The sequence below is a fragment of the Daldinia decipiens genome (genome assembly GCF_022478715.1).
Source record: "Daldinia decipiens strain CBS 113046 unplaced genomic scaffold F4813scaffold_19, whole genome shotgun sequence".
Classification (NCBI taxonomy): Eukaryota; Fungi; Ascomycota; class Sordariomycetes; order Xylariales; family Hypoxylaceae; genus Daldinia; species Daldinia decipiens.
The window spans coordinates 137,933-153,807 of NW_026054562.1; the positions used below are offsets into that span (position 1 = coordinate 137,933).

The window sequence follows — 15,875 nt, forward strand, 5'->3', positions numbered from 1 at the left end:
CCAACCATTACCTATCCAACCAATTCTACATACATAGCATACATTGGATCAGCTGCGGTTTGCTGTCCGAAACTAAGGACCACTAAATAAATGCTTGTTTAACGGGTTGGCATCGAATGCTTGTTGTATTATAAAACCTCTTTGTTTTTTATATTTTCCCTTCCAGTGATGTTATCCTGCCCCCGAAAGTTCCTATTCATTTCTTGTTAAACATTTACACCGACGTCATTGGCATTTGTTAGGCCTCTTCTATCCCTAACACTGTGGTCTTGATTCTTCTCTTCCAAAGCCTTTTCTGGTTTGGACACCCGTCCTTGGCCCGGTAATAACTAGTATAACCTTCACCTTTTTCTTCCTTCATGGCTTCTTCTCTACGTCTGATTATTGAAGATGGTCATTTTCAGGATGCGCATGGGAGACATGTCTTGTTAAGAGGCATCAATGTCGCAGGCGACGCCAAGCTACCCAGCCAACCCGACGTACCCTCGCATGTTGCCCAAGACTTTTTTGACGGCGACAACGTGAAATTCCACAGCCGACCATTCCGGAAAGAAGACGCACATATACATTTTTCCCGATTGAAGCGTTTTGGATATAACACTATTCGCTATGTGTTCACATGGGAGGCTATCGAGGCAGCCGGCCCTGGGTTGTATGACGAGGTCTGGATTCAACACACGATCGATGTCCTACGGGTCGCTAAAGACTATGGATTTTATATATTCATGGACCCTCACCAGGACGTGGTACGTTTTCCAAAATCCATGCGGTGTTCTTGTGCCTACGTACTGACTGTTGAAATTAATTAGTGGTCGAGATACTGTGGCGGATCTGGTGCTCCTATGTGGACAATTTATGCTTGTGGGCTGAATCCCCAGAGTTTTGCTGCTACCGAGGCTGCGATAGTTCATAATACGTATCCCGAGTCCGAGAGCTTTCCTAAGATGATATGGTCAACCAACTACGTTCGACTTGCGGCTGCAACCATATTTACGCTTTTTTTCGCAGGCCGAGATTTCGCTCCTAAATGCATAATCGACGGCATAAATATTCAAGATTATCTACAAGGTCATTTCGTACGTGCTTGTGAACATCTCGCAAGGCGTATACATGAAGCTGGGGATATCGAGAATGATATTGTTTTTGGGTGGGAGAGTCTAAATGAGCCAAATAGGGGCATGATTGGACATGTTGACTTGAGTGTTATTCCGAGCGAGCAGAACCTCAAAAAAGGTACATGCCCAACACTTTGGCAGGCTATCCTGACGGGTTCTGGGCGGCCATGTGAAGTGGATACGTGGGATATGGGAGGTTTAGGCCCATACAAGGTTGGGCGTGCTCTGATTGATCCCCACGGCGAGATGGCTTGGTTGCCAGCAGATTATGATGAAACCCGATATGGTTGGAAGCGGGATCCTGGCTGGAAATTGGGAGAATGCCTTTGGGCCCAGCACGGAGTGTGGGATCCCTCCCAAGGCTCTCAAGGCGAACTCTTGCAAAAGAATTACTTCGAGAAGCATCCAACTAGCGGCGAGAAGCTTGACTACCATGCCTTTACCAACACGTACTTCATGGCGTTTTATCGGAAATACCGAGATGCTATCCGAGGAATCCATAAGGACGCGATTATGCTATGTCAGCCTCCGACCTTGGAGTTACCACCGAATATCAAGGGTACGGCGGATGATGACCCGAGAATGGTTTATGCACCGCACTACTACGATGGTATCACTCTCATGACTAAAAAATGGAATCGGACGTGGAATGTTGATGTCATGGGCATTCTTCGTGGTCGTTACTGGCATCCAGCTTTCGCTATCAAGGTTGGCGAGACAGCGATTCGGAATTGCTTCAAAGACCAATTAGCATCCATTAAGAAAGAAGGCCTGGATTATATGGGCAACCATCCATGCATTCTTACCGAGTTTGGTATTCCGTACGACATGGATGACAAATACGCATACAAGACTGGGGATTATTCAAGTCAATCTGCGGCTATGGATGCGAACCACTTTGCTGTGGAGGGTGCAGCGATGGAAGGGTATACGTTGTGGCTGTACGCGACCACGGTAAGATTTCAAATATCCAAATATTACCTTCACTTCGTTACTAACCAATTGCTTAGAACGATCACCAGCGGGGTGACCAATGGAACGGAGAAGATTTATCCATTTTCTCTGTTGATGATCAGGCTTTACCAGTTTCTTCCGTGCCTCGGACACCTGACCTTAACCAATCGACATCCAGTCTCTTAAAAACGGCTACTACTAACAGCAGGAAAGAAGTAGAGGACGAGACCTCGGTCACGCCTAGCAATTTGAAGCGTACCTTAACAAATCCTTCAATATCATCATCTACACCATCTAGCCCGAATCCTGAGTTGACCAATGCGCCTGGCTACCGTGCCGCGGAGGCGTATGTCCGGCCCGCACCGATAGTTACAAACGGTCCTATAGTAAACTACGTTTTCGATTTGAAGAATTGCGAGTTTACGCTGAATATCGACGGAACAAATGCGCCTTCAGATCTTCCTACGACGGTGTTCCTCCCGGAATATCATTTTCCTAAGGAGCAATGTGAGGTGGTGGTCAGCTCAGGTAAATGGGAGATCAGCACGGATGATGATGAACAATCGTGGATCCAGAAGCTCCGGTGGTGGCACAGCGATGGCAGGCAGAGCCTTAAAGTGACGGGCTTGATACGGCCTCACAACACTTTAGCTGGCACGGCTGAAGAAGCTGGATACCTGGAGCAGTGCCAACAATCTTACGGTTTCGACGTCAAATCTTGCAGCGTAATGTAATCGACGCTCGAGGTTCTTAGAGTATATCTACCTACCTATGCAATACAAATTTGTCCGATTGATGCCAGCTGCCTTGGGTAAGTTCTAGGTTGTCTAGGCTGAAAGTGGTGGTAAGGGTGTTGAGTAGTATGTATACCTAGGTTGCACGACTTGTAATAATGTCAGGTACATAAGATGAGTAATCTTGATGGTGATGCATCTGGCTGCATGTCTCTGCAATCCCGAGAATCCTGCAAGGCACAGCAGACACCTCATTTATTACCCCAAGGCTGAGTATTAAGACGGCCCCCAATGACAGGCTCTAGACAGGGATATACATACGTGTTATTAGGGGCCAAAAGATACCATGTAGAGATGTGATATTGATGGGTAGTGCCTGATTCGTGGCCATAAGTTGAAAAGGGAGGAATCGAAAGCCTCATGCAGGGAAGACTGCTCGAAATTCTATCATACCTTCTTAAGGTACTTATCTTGGAAATATTTATTGAAAAAGTTTTAGTTAATGAATTTAGTTAATGAACATAATTACCCAACAACCTAACATGATACAACAAAGGGATACCACTATTAAAACGCTCAACCTAGCAGATTTTAAATGGCTATGTATTCCAAGTAGAAGTAATAATAATGGAAATATATTTGACATCTGTCCGCGCAAGCTACATACCTCAAACTCTTGGGATATAAACATTTTCCGTGACATACGATAGCCTATCACCACATCGGGCTAAAGCTGCGCTGCAGGTGCTTGGATTGGAGGGTGGACCGAAGAGGGTGGACAAGATGCAATGCACCCAGCGCATTAAGCAAATAGGATGATGCGCATTGCACCTCGCGTGATGGTTGCCGACTTCCACGGCTACACAGTCCCGAAATTGCTTCTCGTAAACATTCTCCTTACCTACTTCTGAGGCGGTAATGAATGCGATGATGTAACGTCTTAACATACTGTTCGCACTGTGATCGTCTGCAGTGGTGACCTACCTTTTTGCAACTAGATTGAGATAAGCGTCTTTGGTGTTTTGTTGCAACTTGTAGGTAAACAACTCCTGTTCCCCTCCACACCAAGAGAAGCCCCTCAAAAGGGGGATAAATAATAGAATGGAGATATAAAGAAAATAGGTTAGAGATGTTTCCAGTCCGTTGACCGCATACAAACTTCAATGCGCGGAGCATCGGAAGACAGAACCTTGCAATGCCAAGAGGTTCGCGCAAGTTGGTCAAAGGCCTAACAATCATTTTTCTTAATTCCATCGTTACTTTTCTTTCGTATATATCCACCTTTATGACTTGCAACCAGCTTGTTGCGAAATGTTAGGACAATCTGATATTGGTTTAGAAGTTCCAATTGATAGGTAGGTAGGAGGTATGTAGGTAGTTATTGGATGTTGCAAAGTGAAGAATTGGACTGTTACCTAACTATCAACTAACTACGTTTCATCGGGATATGTTCTATGCAGCTAAGGTACCGGATATGTATTAAAAGTGGAACTAAGCCCGAATAGTCACACACACTAGTCCCCACCATCACCACCTGTAAGCGCGTAGCCGCCGACTTCTACACGCTACTGTACGAAGGTACAACGTGGAGTCCTGTGGAGGCAACTAACGGCCCAGACTGGACTTCCCATGCTTCCCACGCTTCCCATGCTTTCTTTCCATGTACGTTCTACGTTCAACGCTACTGCGCTAGGCTAGTGTACCGCATACATAGAAAAATACATACCCCCAAAGTAAAACAGCCCTGACACCAAACAAACCTGACCTTCGTTTCTAACGCTAAAACTAACGGCGACGACAATTACGACAATTACGACGACAACTTGCTTACGTCGGTACATCAGACTCCAGCGACGAAGGCGATACCATTACTTACCTAGGTATCTAGATATCGAATCTCATTAGTCAAAGTCGCAGTTTCAATTCGGTACCATGAGAACTGGATTCAGAGGCTAGCCATAATGCTGGCTGCCATTGATATCGCTATCTTACCTAGGTAGATTGTGACTGGGGGTTTTTTTTTTGCAGAATTCTTTTTGTCTGACGGTTGTCATATCAGCTCTTTTGCCTGGAGGGGTTCTTGAATGATTTAGTTTATTGGTTAGGATATCGCTCGACCGATTATCCTCTCGAGAACGAGGACGAGTCCCATTTCGACTGCGAACGTGACCACAGACCACAGACCACAGACCCTGCCTCGACTCGTATCTCGACGATCTGATCTTATAACCCCCCATTGTCACATCGGCCTCCTGCTTGTCCTGGCGTTGTTGTCTCTTAACCGCATTCTCTTTGATATTCTATTGTCTAGTATATCTACCAAGACCTACGATCGTAACCGCACGTGGGCTTCCCGATACGAATTTTGCTGCTTTGTTGCAGCCATACACCTAATTAAGGCGACTTATGCCGTTCTATTCGGTTTCGCATACTCGCTATGTATCAGAACACCCAACAGAACCAGGCGCGGCCGTTCCAGGTCCCGCCACCGCCGCCTATGTCGCCTCCAGTCGCTGGTCAACCCGGGCAACTGAACACTATGCTAAACATTCCTCCTCCGCCGCCTAGGTACCCCAGTGCACCGACGACCACCGGCGGCGTGGTGTTACCACCACCCCCTGGTCCGCCCCCGAATAGCGCCCTAGGGCCTCAACCACCGTGGCAAGCTAGTTGGGGACGTACTTATAGCGGACAGCCTAGCTTCACGATCCCGCCTCCCCCCGCGGGTGGTCCCGTCCCGTCGTATAACCCGAAACTCCATTCCCAGGCTTCAAATGGAACCTTATCGATACCCCCTCCCCCGCCAGTTGAACTTATGTCGAATACTTATAGACCTGGAAATGACACCAACGAGGCGATGGTATCTGCAACATATATTCCAGGTGGAGATACATATGGAGAAGGTGTTGGGATACCTGGTTTCTTCCCCGACGACATGGGAACGCAATCGACTACCACCCAAAACTCGTGGCCCGCAACCAGCCAGACGAGCAGCACAAACACCCTAAGTACTACCTTAACCGACGACAGCAGTCGTGGGTTGTTATACACCAATGCGTTCCATACCCGAATGCTGTCGACTACTTCGAGCGCGACAGCTAGCCATTCCGAACTCCCCCCTGAGCTAGCAGCCAAATGGCCACTAGACCATGTGCTGCTATGGCTAGCCGCGAATCACTTCTCTAGGGAATGGCAGGAGACGTTCAAAAATCTCAATATCCATGGGGCGCAATTCCTGGAGCTTGGTAGTCAGAAAGGCGGTCGAGGTAATTTCGGAATGATGCACCAACTTGTGTATCCGCGATTAGCACAAGAGTGTGTCAATAATAACACGACTTGGGACCAGCCCCGAGAAAGAGAAGAGGGGAAACGGATGCGCCGCCTTATACGAAGCATAGTTACTGGGAAACCAGTCGATAGTGCGAAATCTTTACCGTCTCATGCCAGTAAAGAATCCCTTACCGGCACTTACACACAGGGTGCCGGTACAGACGTAGATTCTCCAAACACCCCTATCAGGTTAGGGTCCAGTAATAGAGGATTTTCACAAACGCGATCTACGACTATGCCGACCCTTAACAACACTATGAGTTCGGATTCTAATCATCGTGCCATGTTAAAGAATATTGACATCGAGAGCAGTCGGAAGTTAAGTCCAAGTTTGAGTGAGCATGGAGATGGAAATTATCGGGTATCACTACGGAGCGATAGCCCTGGGTCAAGCCCCAAACTATCAAATTCATTTTTACAGCAACCCTCATCCGGTAGTCTATCGCCATCGTCCAGATTTCATCACAAATCCCGAAATAGTACCGATTCGCTTTCTTCGAATGCGGCGAGATATGGCTCTGGCGTGTCTCCCGAGGTCGGTCAGATGTGGCGAAATGGTATGAGTGGAATCGAGGACATGATTCATGCTAGTCGCAACGATCGACGTTATAATGCTGATGGGAAGCATGCAGAGTCAGGTGATAGGCCTGCTTCGGCGGAACCATCTTCTGCGAAGGACAACAAGAGCTTTCTAGGCTTCTTGAAGCGAAGAAATAAGCAAAAAGAGGATGGCTCGTTCCCTTCCCCAGACGATGCAGATTCGCCCACGAGCCCCCATTTACTAAGGTCTCGGTTTGGCACTCCTCCGCCGGAAGCGGTTCAGGATTCCGCCCCGACATTCAGGCGCAGTAAAAATGGTCCCCGAGTATTTGTGCTTGTAACGCTTGATGGGTGGAATTACCGACTGTGCGACGTGACTGATTGTGATACTGCTGCCGATTTGCGTACTAGTGTCTGTATGAGTCTTGGGCTTTCGGATCCGAGAGGGTTCGAAATCTTTTTAACAGAGCTAGGACGAGAAACACATGACGAAGCACTGGAAGACCAAAGCCTATGGATTCATAAGCGCAACAAGGGCGATGCGAACGGCTCCCTTAAATTCTTCATCAAATTGAACAGATCTGGGGAAAGTAGCCGCAATATTCCCAATATTCCCACGGTGGTTCCATCGGGAGGTCAACTAACACCCGGTTCTAACATCAACGAAGACGCTTATGCTCATCTAAATGGCCGTACGAGATCTAGTTCATCGCCCCCATCCTCGAGAACCAATACCATCTCTACTGGTTCGAAACCAAACGATCCAGAATTAGCAGCCAAAGCTACCGAATATCGTGCTGAAGTCGAAAAGCAGCAAGCTGCATATCTTGCTAAACGAAGGCAAGTCCTGAAGGAATCATCCCCACAAGAAAACTCTCCCCAAACAGGAATCATCGGTAGGAATGTAGACTTTGACCACCCGCGTGTCTCTCCGTTCGAGGAGAAAAAGCCAGATCTCTTCCCGCAGAGAAAAGCGCCAGCGCCTCCAGGCGTAGAGACTGCCACACTAATCAAGGCAAATTCTTTGAGCAGGAAAACCGGTCATAATATGCGGCTGTCACAGGGCAGCCTAGATGGATTCCCTAGTCCCAGGCGGCCTACCCCTTCAAAGAGCGAAACGAGCCCAGAACAGTGCCAGAGACCGTTGACAGGATACCCGCCGACAGGACACCCGTCCCCAGGGCCCCCCTCTCCGCCGGCAGGATCGGCCCTCGGTGCCTTAATTAACATGGGAAGTGCTTGGGGCCGACTGGCTCGGCCGTCAACGATACCGCTACAACAGCGCCCGGTATCGCCCCCTCGGAATACTTCTGCGCCTGCAGCTGGGACAGACTTGGTAGAACAAAGAGGTAAGGGAGCAATGGCAAGCGTTGATTTTGGTGTTGCCGCCTCAGGTCGCAGTAGTTCTCGGTCGAGGTCTGGTTCGCCCGGCTCCTTAACATGGAGCCGCGGTGATATACCATTTCTCGTCCCAGACTACTCACCTGGTGGAACCCCAATCCTTGGCAACCGGGCCAAATCTCAGCTTGATCCGATTACTAAAATGCGTGACATAGCACAACGAGTCCCATCCCCCGGCGACCTAAGCCCGAGTACGGCCCATCCCGCCCCAGGAGCCACCGCCGGCCCAGGAAATCCTCCAGCCAACCGACCCAAATCCTACGGACCCAATGTGGACTTTACCGAGACGGACGTACAGTTTTCGGCTCCATCAGTGTCTACCAAACCGTTGGATGATGATTCAGGTGACGACGATTCCGATGATGGTCTATTTGCTATCCCGATGAGAGGAAGACAGCCCTCAAAGAAAGCAGTGCGCAAACAACCGAGCCGTAATGAAACAAGCGTACTTGACAGCGATTCGGAGTCCAGCGATAGCAAAAAGCCAAACTTAAGCGTTAAGACTTCGAGGTCTAAGAAGACTCTATCGGTATCGTTTAACTCACCGGGTACTTCTAACACGCCCGATTTAGAAGATGACGAGGAGAGTATTCGAAGCGGACGAGACTCCCATCGTCGTACACCCGCTACGCCTGGTTCGGAACAATGGCAGTCTGATGATAGTAAGCTCAACCGCCGAAAATCATTCGTTGACCGTGGCGTATGGGCCAATCGTCCACCCCCCGAGGCTTTGCTCAGCAACCTTGATGCTTTCTTCCCCGAACTTGATCTTGATCAACCTGTACTCGACGAGAATGAGCTTCCTGTGTCGCCTATACCTGAGCATGAGGAATTTCCCGGTGGGATCAGTAAAGCAGGTCCATCCACATTGGGTGTTAACCCTCTGGTGCCTGCTGCTGAAACCGGTACTACAAAATCTTCAGTGTACAATGAGAGCGATACCTTAGGCTCAGACGAGTCTACGTTAAAAGCACTTGAACGTCCTCCTTCAATTGCCTCGGTCGCAACACGGAACATGCAGCGTTCTAGCGGACTTGGCCGAATGAAGTCAATTCGAGAGGTAGCACGAGGTGCACATGAAGCGAACAAGCGTTATACCACGTCCTCGGCCGGTGCTGGTGCTGGTGCATCGTCGATGATCCAACGGCGGAAAAGCACCAAGATGTTTGGCGCTAACGTCGTACAAATACGTCCTGAACGCGGCTCGATGATTGTACCACAGATTCCCCAAGACGTCCTACCGAAGCGACAGACTACTTTCCGGTGGTTCAAGGGTGAGCTCATCGGTAAAGGAACATACGGACGCGTATATCTCGGTATGAACGCAACGACAGGTGAATTCTTGGCCGTCAAAGAGGTTGAAGTCAACCCGAAAGCTGCGGCCGGTGATAAGAACAAAATGAAGGAGCTACTAAAAGCCCTAGACCAGGAAATAGACACGATGCAGAACTTGGACCACGTAAATATTGTACAGTATCTTGGTTGCGAGAGGAAGGAAACGAGCATAAGCATCTTTCTGGAGTACATTTCTGGTGGTAGCATTGGGTCCTGTCTGCGCAAGCACGGCAAGTTCGAGGAACCGGTGGTGAGCTCATTAACGCGACAGGCGCTCTCTGGTCTAGCCTATCTACACCGAGAAGGGATCCTACATCGGGACTTGAAGGCCGATAACATTCTGCTAGACGTGGACGGGACATGCAAAATTTCCGATTTCGGAATAAGCAAGAAGACGGACAACATTTATGGTAACGACAAGACTAACTCGATGCAAGGGTCGGTATTCTGGATGGCTCCCGAAGTGATCCGATCCCAAGGTGAAGGTTACAGCGCTAAGGTTGATATTTGGAGCTTGGGATGTGTGGTCTTGGAGATGTTCGCTGGCAGAAGACCCTGGAGCAAGGAGGAGGCTGTCGGCGCGATTTACAAAATTGCAAATGGCGAGACGCCACCAATTGCAGACGATGTGCGCGAGGCGATCAGTCCCTACGCCCTGGGATTTATGCTGGACTGTTTTACAGTGTATGTGCTTCCCATCTACAAATACTCCCAAATGATAAACTGACAAGGTCACAGTGATCCCAGGGACCGCCCCACTGCCGAGCGCCTGCTAAGACAGCACGAGTTTTGCGAGCTCGACGCGGACTACAACTTCTTCGATACCGAACTTTACGCCAAGATCAGGGGTACTTTTCAGTAGATGTACAACTCGGAAAGCATGTCAGTAATGTTGGACACGATGACGGACTATTATAGATTATGGACTGTTTGGGTTAGGTAATTATTGTGCTATGACTTCTTGAACTGCCATAGTGAGTACTTGAATGCACTAGGCTAAACGCAACGAACTACTATCCGGTCTATATCGACGCAGAGGCAAATATGGATGGATGAAATCCTATTCTGGTACCCGGTATAGATATATGGGAGGGATTTGTATAGCATTTGTACGTTTTTCGAAATCATTCGCTCCTTTGCAGATCCAGCGCGGCGTTCGAGGGAGGCAAGATTTGGGGCAGCTGAGCACAATTGGATGTTCTATAAGGGCTGGGCCTAGAAGTGAGCGTTGCGTGCGTACTTTTAAGTGTATACATGCCTAGGTATGTATGTACGTAGCTAACTATTCATATGAACAATTTCATAACAGGTACCTAAGTGGTATAAACGATGCATGTTCACACGATTAAGCCTTCGATAGTAGAACAGTGAATTTCTAGCGGAGTTAAGATAGAGTATAATATAATAATGATACCCTTAGCGGAGAAGAGAAATGACAGTGTTAATCATTCATTTGATTTCAAGGCCACCTAGCATAAGGCATCAGACCATTAGGAATACTGATCATTTGTTACTCCTTCTTTTGCCTAGGAGTAAATAAGGGGACGATAAGGTAGCAACGCTAATAGGTCACCGGTTAACAAGTCATGAGTTGAAGAAATACGGTTAGGAAATTAAGTATTAAATTAAGTATTTAAATGACCATTTCGTAGGTCTCAATTAGAAACAAATGCTTTCATAAGTTAATGAAGTTACATAACAACATAAGAGTACCTTATAATTCCTTGTTGGACTCTAAAGCAACTCCAAGTGGTTAGATCCATCATAGGGTAACCTCTTATTTATTGATTCTTCAGTCCGCGTCGAACAAACCAGGTTCAACGTTCAATATATTAAGGAGGTTGATTTAGTATTAGGTTACATAGCTGCCGGGATAGGGCTCGGATTCAGGATTATGTAGGTTACCTAGGTAGGTACCTAAGGTAGTAAATAGTACTTCATAATCTAGCAAATTTATATCCGCTTATAGTGTTACTCTAGCTACAGATTCACTTCATTACTCGGATGATGCTTAGCTTCGGGTATTTCTCAACTCTACCTTGTAAAATAGGCATTCTCATACTGATGATTTACTTTCTATGACGGCTACCTACGTATCAAAAGAAAACACATAAATAATTTCCGTCAAAATTGCATTGATTTCGAAATAAACCACTTACGGTATTAGATCACATAGATCTGTATTAAACCGGCTAGTAACGGACGACACTAGTTTGTAAACCCCTTGTTTGGGTCCCCGAGGGGTACGGTTATCATCGTGCTACAGCAAATAAATGAGTGCGGGAGTACTGTTAGTTCGTCGCTAGAACTTCTTTGTCTTGCTTGAAACCAGTAGGGATCCTCGGTAGCCAACCCCTTGGGATCTAAGAGGTACCCAAGAGAAACATGATGTTCAGGTATGCAGTGTGTAACTTGGATCCCTCCCTTCAACAACAGCTTTAATATGAGTTCTTTCGAGCCTTTCCACGCAAAACCCCCAAGCTCAGCTAGCTGAAGCCTGACATATAGTCCATTCTCATACAATACACGTACATGATGCCTCCTGAAAACCACGCCGCGTATCTCGTGAACCCACGCGCCAGACCGCTTGAAGTTAAATCTGCACCGTATACAGCCCCCGGACCTGACGAAATTGTTGTCAAGAACGGTGCTATTGCTATCAATCCAGTAGACTACGGCAAGCAGTTGGGTGGTGACCACCTGCTCGGCTGGCTTAAGTACCCGATAGTCCTCGGAAGCGATGTAGCTGGCCAAGTCGTTGAGGTTGGAATAGGGGGCAAGGCAGCCAATCTGTTTAAACTCGGCGACCGAGTCGTAGGCCATGCTGTTGGCATGGATAAACGATCTTCTAAACCATCAGAAGGCGCATTCCAAGAATACACCATACTCCGGAGCCATTTAGCTGCAAAAATTCCAGACGATCTACCATACGAGAAGGCCTGTGTCTTACCCATGGGAATTTCCACAGCCTCCTGTGGCCTCTTCATGAAGGATTATGCCGCGCTAAGACATCCTATATCACCGTATGAACACCCTAGCAACCAGACGCCGCCAACTGCATTCATCGTATGGGGTGGCTCGACAAGTGTCGGAACCAACGCCATCCAACTTGCAAAAGCCGCTGGATACGAGGTCCTCACAACAGCGTCACCTAGAAACTTTGAGTATGTGAGTGAGCTAGGAGCATCACAGGTCTTCGACTACAATGATCCAAACACTCCCAGTGCTATAATAGCTGTGCTAAAGAATAAGACCTGTGCAGGTGCCATCGCTATTGGTAAGGGGTCACTTGAGGCCTGTATCGACATCGTGGCTGCGGTCCCTGGCCGCAAGTTCGTTGCGCAGACAAGCGTACCTCTCGATGCGGCGAAGGTGCCGGGGAATATCGTGGGCCTAGTTGGTGTTATGATGGGTTACATATGGTGGAACGTGTCCAGGACTTTCCACGCAAAGGTAAAGGGCGTGTCCGTGAAGTTTATCTGGGGCACCGACCTTATGGAAAACGAAGTCGGCGTGATGATCTACAATGGCTTTTTGCCTGCTGCGCTTGCCAGTGGGCAATACAAGGCAAAACCGGAGCCGCAGGTTGTAGGAAAGGGCCTGGAACATATCCAAGATGCGTTGGATATAAATATGAGAGGCGTTTCGGCTGCGAAAGTTGTAGTTACTATATGGAGGCGGATTGCAATATTGGACTTGTGATATATTGTGTAATAATTATTTGACTGACGACCAACAAAATGAAGCTATTCAGAGTTAATTTTATTGCTGTAACCCCTGAATTTGGGGTGGATCTTTTAGCTCCTGTACTAGGTACTAAGTGTGAGTTGAAAATAGACATACTGTATTAGTTAAGCTCTAGTGGCTGGTTTCGCTATGGATATAGTAACGAGCCACCTAAATTTAGCGCATGGACCAATATCCAGAGGCCGGCTGAGACAGTGTCAGCAAAAAAGGAAGACCTTTAAATACTATGCCACGGATTTAGAGATGTGTAATACTTTTGGCCCTGTCTCTCATAATAATCACAAATAATAGAAAGTAATAGAAAGGACAACTCTATAGTTAGGTAATAAAAATTTATTTTCTTATCACCCAACGTACCGATATGTTGTATTTAAATATTTGATTTAGCTTTGTTGAAAGATTTCTCGTCATATGTTCCAAGATAACCGGATATCCGAATACCTAAATCACTCGTTCGATATCTCAGATTCCTTGTCCCGTTTGGTTTTTTCTCTGATATTATCCCAACCGAAGTACCAGCCAGCAACAAACGTGGGTACAGCCATGCCAGCAGCAAAGTACCAGATCCGTTGCAAAGCATGGGAGTAAGCCCACAAGACTCCGGATAGCTGTTCTTGGCCTACGGCCTGACCCAATGCTGCTGTCGTTGTACCTGCGCTAATAACAACCTGGGGATTAACCCCTGGTGCGTCCTGCGGGATAATGTCAATTAAGCTGTTAGTGAGAATAGTCTGCGAGATGACGGTCATAATAGCTGCACTTAGATTCTGTACAAATACAAGCGTCGACATAGATGCTGGAATCATGTGTCTCGGAAGGTGATTCTGCACAGCAAGGAAGGGCTAGAACCGTGTAAAAATATCAGTCTCCTAACTTTCCCAGGGCTTGGAAAATTCGTTAACATACTATTGACATAGCAAGACCTCGACCAATACCGAATATAATTTGATATCCGATCCAAATTCCCGTAGACGTGTTAGGTGAGAGAAGACTTAGAAGACCGCATCCGGTAGAGTTAAGAATAGCACCTAATATGACGAATGGGGAGTAGTATCCAATCTTTTGAACTGAACTCTAGTTAACGATCAGTTCATTATCATTTTGAATATTTTGCTTACCCAAGGCCCCTGCCAGGATCCCAAAGACCATCTGTGACAGAATATTAGGGAGGACATCCACGCCGCTCATAAAGGGCGTAGCGGCGCGAACGGTCTGGAAGTAAATAGGTAGATAGTATGCCGTAATGAACATTGTACCGCTCAAGAACAAACCGGATACTGAGCTAGCCCACATGACACGATTTTTGATCATCGAGAGCGGCACCATGGCGTTGGCGCCCTGGTACCAGTCCCAGATCAACCATACGATAAAATCAGCGCCCGAGCCGCAGAAAAGACCAATGACCTGTGAGCTATCCCACCGGTACTGATTCCCGCCATATTGTAGCGCGAGGAGCAACATGATGACGGATGGCGCGAAGAGCACGAACCCCAGCAGGTCGAAGTCTACAATTGCATTCTTGAAGACGTCCCGCATCTTTGGTTTTGCAATATGGTCTGGAATTTGAATAAAGGCGATTATAATGGCTACGGCGCCGCCAATGGGGAGATTGAGATAGAAACCTGGATGTATTAATAATAATAAAAGAAGTATTGGCACGAGGACGGCTTACACCATCTCCAGGTTACGTATTCTGTAAAAGCGCCTCCGATGAGTGGACCAAATGCGATACCCAACTGGCCAACTAGAAACATTTCATTAGTTTACTCTATGAATCAGGATCGAATATACCTACTACTCATCAGAGACCCGACCAGAGCTTCAAGAGTTGTTAGCCAATATCTCTAAAAGATGAACTCGGGATTGTGTAAAATACCTGGTTGGCGGTGCGGTGGAATGCAAGAGTTCATAATGATAAGTGTTCCGTTGAGCAGACCCGAGCCACCCACTCCAGCAATCGCCCTCCCCCCGATAAGCATAGCCGAGGACGAAGCGGCACCACATACGGCAGAGCCGGCCTCGAAGATGATGAGGTAGATGATAAAGGACCACTTCGGGAACAATATTAGTTAGGGGCCTTTTAGGCGGTCTATTCGTCTAGTATAACAGACTTACCTTCGAGTTAAACTTGGAGTATATCTTTCCTCCAAATGGCTGTAGTGCCGAACAGGATAACTGGTATGCGCTACCGTACCACCCGACGTCTAGTAAAGAATGGAATTCGTCGGTGATATAGGGAATCGCCTGTCGAGGTTAGTCAACACGAGTGGTTTGCGTTAGGGGGCGGAGTATTGCATACGGTTGCTAGGATGGTATTGTCTAGCATGATGAGAAAGTAAACCATTGTGGTTGACACCATTACCAAATACAACTTGGGACCCTGGATATATTCGTCATGGGCATCTTCCCTTGTCTCTTTCTCCGGTTGTATAATTTCCGTGGTCGATTCATGTTTCCCGGGTCCTGAATCAGTACAAGTTTGCTCTTCAAACTTCGCATTTGAAGATGGCTTCTCCTGTGATGCTATACTGGGAGCTTTTTCTTCGTTGAATGTTTCATTGGGTGATTTATTCTCATGTGGACCTTCGTGTGTCTGAGGCACTTCATCATGTAGTGCTGTCGTGGTAGTTGTATTTGTTATTTGTTGCGAGATGTTAGGTACTGGCTTGCTTTCTTCCAAATCACCACCGGGTCCTTCGTTCGATGTTAGAGGGCCCAT

At 47.4% G+C, this 15,875-nt stretch overlaps 4 protein-coding genes across 4 annotated transcripts; 3 read left to right on the forward strand and 1 right to left on the reverse strand.

The window, feature by feature from the left end:
• Positions 1–198: 198 nt before the first annotated feature.
• On the forward strand, positions 199–2,929 carry F4813DRAFT_88991 (glycoside hydrolase family 5 protein). Its single transcript, XM_049249008.1, has 3 exons — positions 199–746; positions 810–2,069; positions 2,126–2,929. Exons 1-3 carry the CDS (start codon positions 360–362, stop codon positions 2,801–2,803), a joined length of 2,325 nt encoding a protein of 774 aa, XP_049099000.1. The 5' UTR covers positions 199–359; the 3' UTR covers positions 2,804–2,929.
• Positions 2,930–5,140: 2,211 nt separating this feature from the next.
• On the forward strand, positions 5,141–10,366 carry F4813DRAFT_89049 (uncharacterized protein). The gene is made up of 2 exons (XM_049249010.1): positions 5,141–10,093; positions 10,148–10,366. The coding sequence occupies exons 1-2, from the start codon at positions 5,241–5,243 to the stop codon at positions 10,269–10,271; spliced, it is 4,977 nt and encodes a 1,658-aa protein (XP_049099001.1). The 5' UTR covers positions 5,141–5,240; the 3' UTR covers positions 10,272–10,366.
• A 1,578-nt stretch (positions 10,367–11,944) lies between these two features.
• F4813DRAFT_396559 (zinc-binding oxidoreductase CipB) lies at positions 11,945–13,227 on the forward strand (the record flags this gene model as incomplete). Its single annotated transcript, XM_049247837.1, has 1 exon — positions 11,945–13,227. One exon carries the CDS (start codon positions 11,945–11,947, stop codon positions 13,109–13,111), a length of 1,167 nt encoding a protein of 388 aa, XP_049099002.1. The 3' UTR covers positions 13,112–13,227.
• A 375-nt stretch (positions 13,228–13,602) lies between these two features.
• Positions 13,603–15,875, reverse strand: F4813DRAFT_396562 (MFS general substrate transporter; the record flags this gene model as incomplete). Its single annotated transcript, XM_049247838.1, has 8 exons — positions 13,603–13,998; positions 14,063–14,223; positions 14,275–14,778; positions 14,829–14,900; positions 15,033–15,207; positions 15,272–15,400; positions 15,456–15,679; positions 15,740–15,875. 8 exons carry the CDS (start codon positions 15,873–15,875, stop codon positions 13,603–13,605), a joined length of 1,797 nt encoding a protein of 598 aa, XP_049099003.1.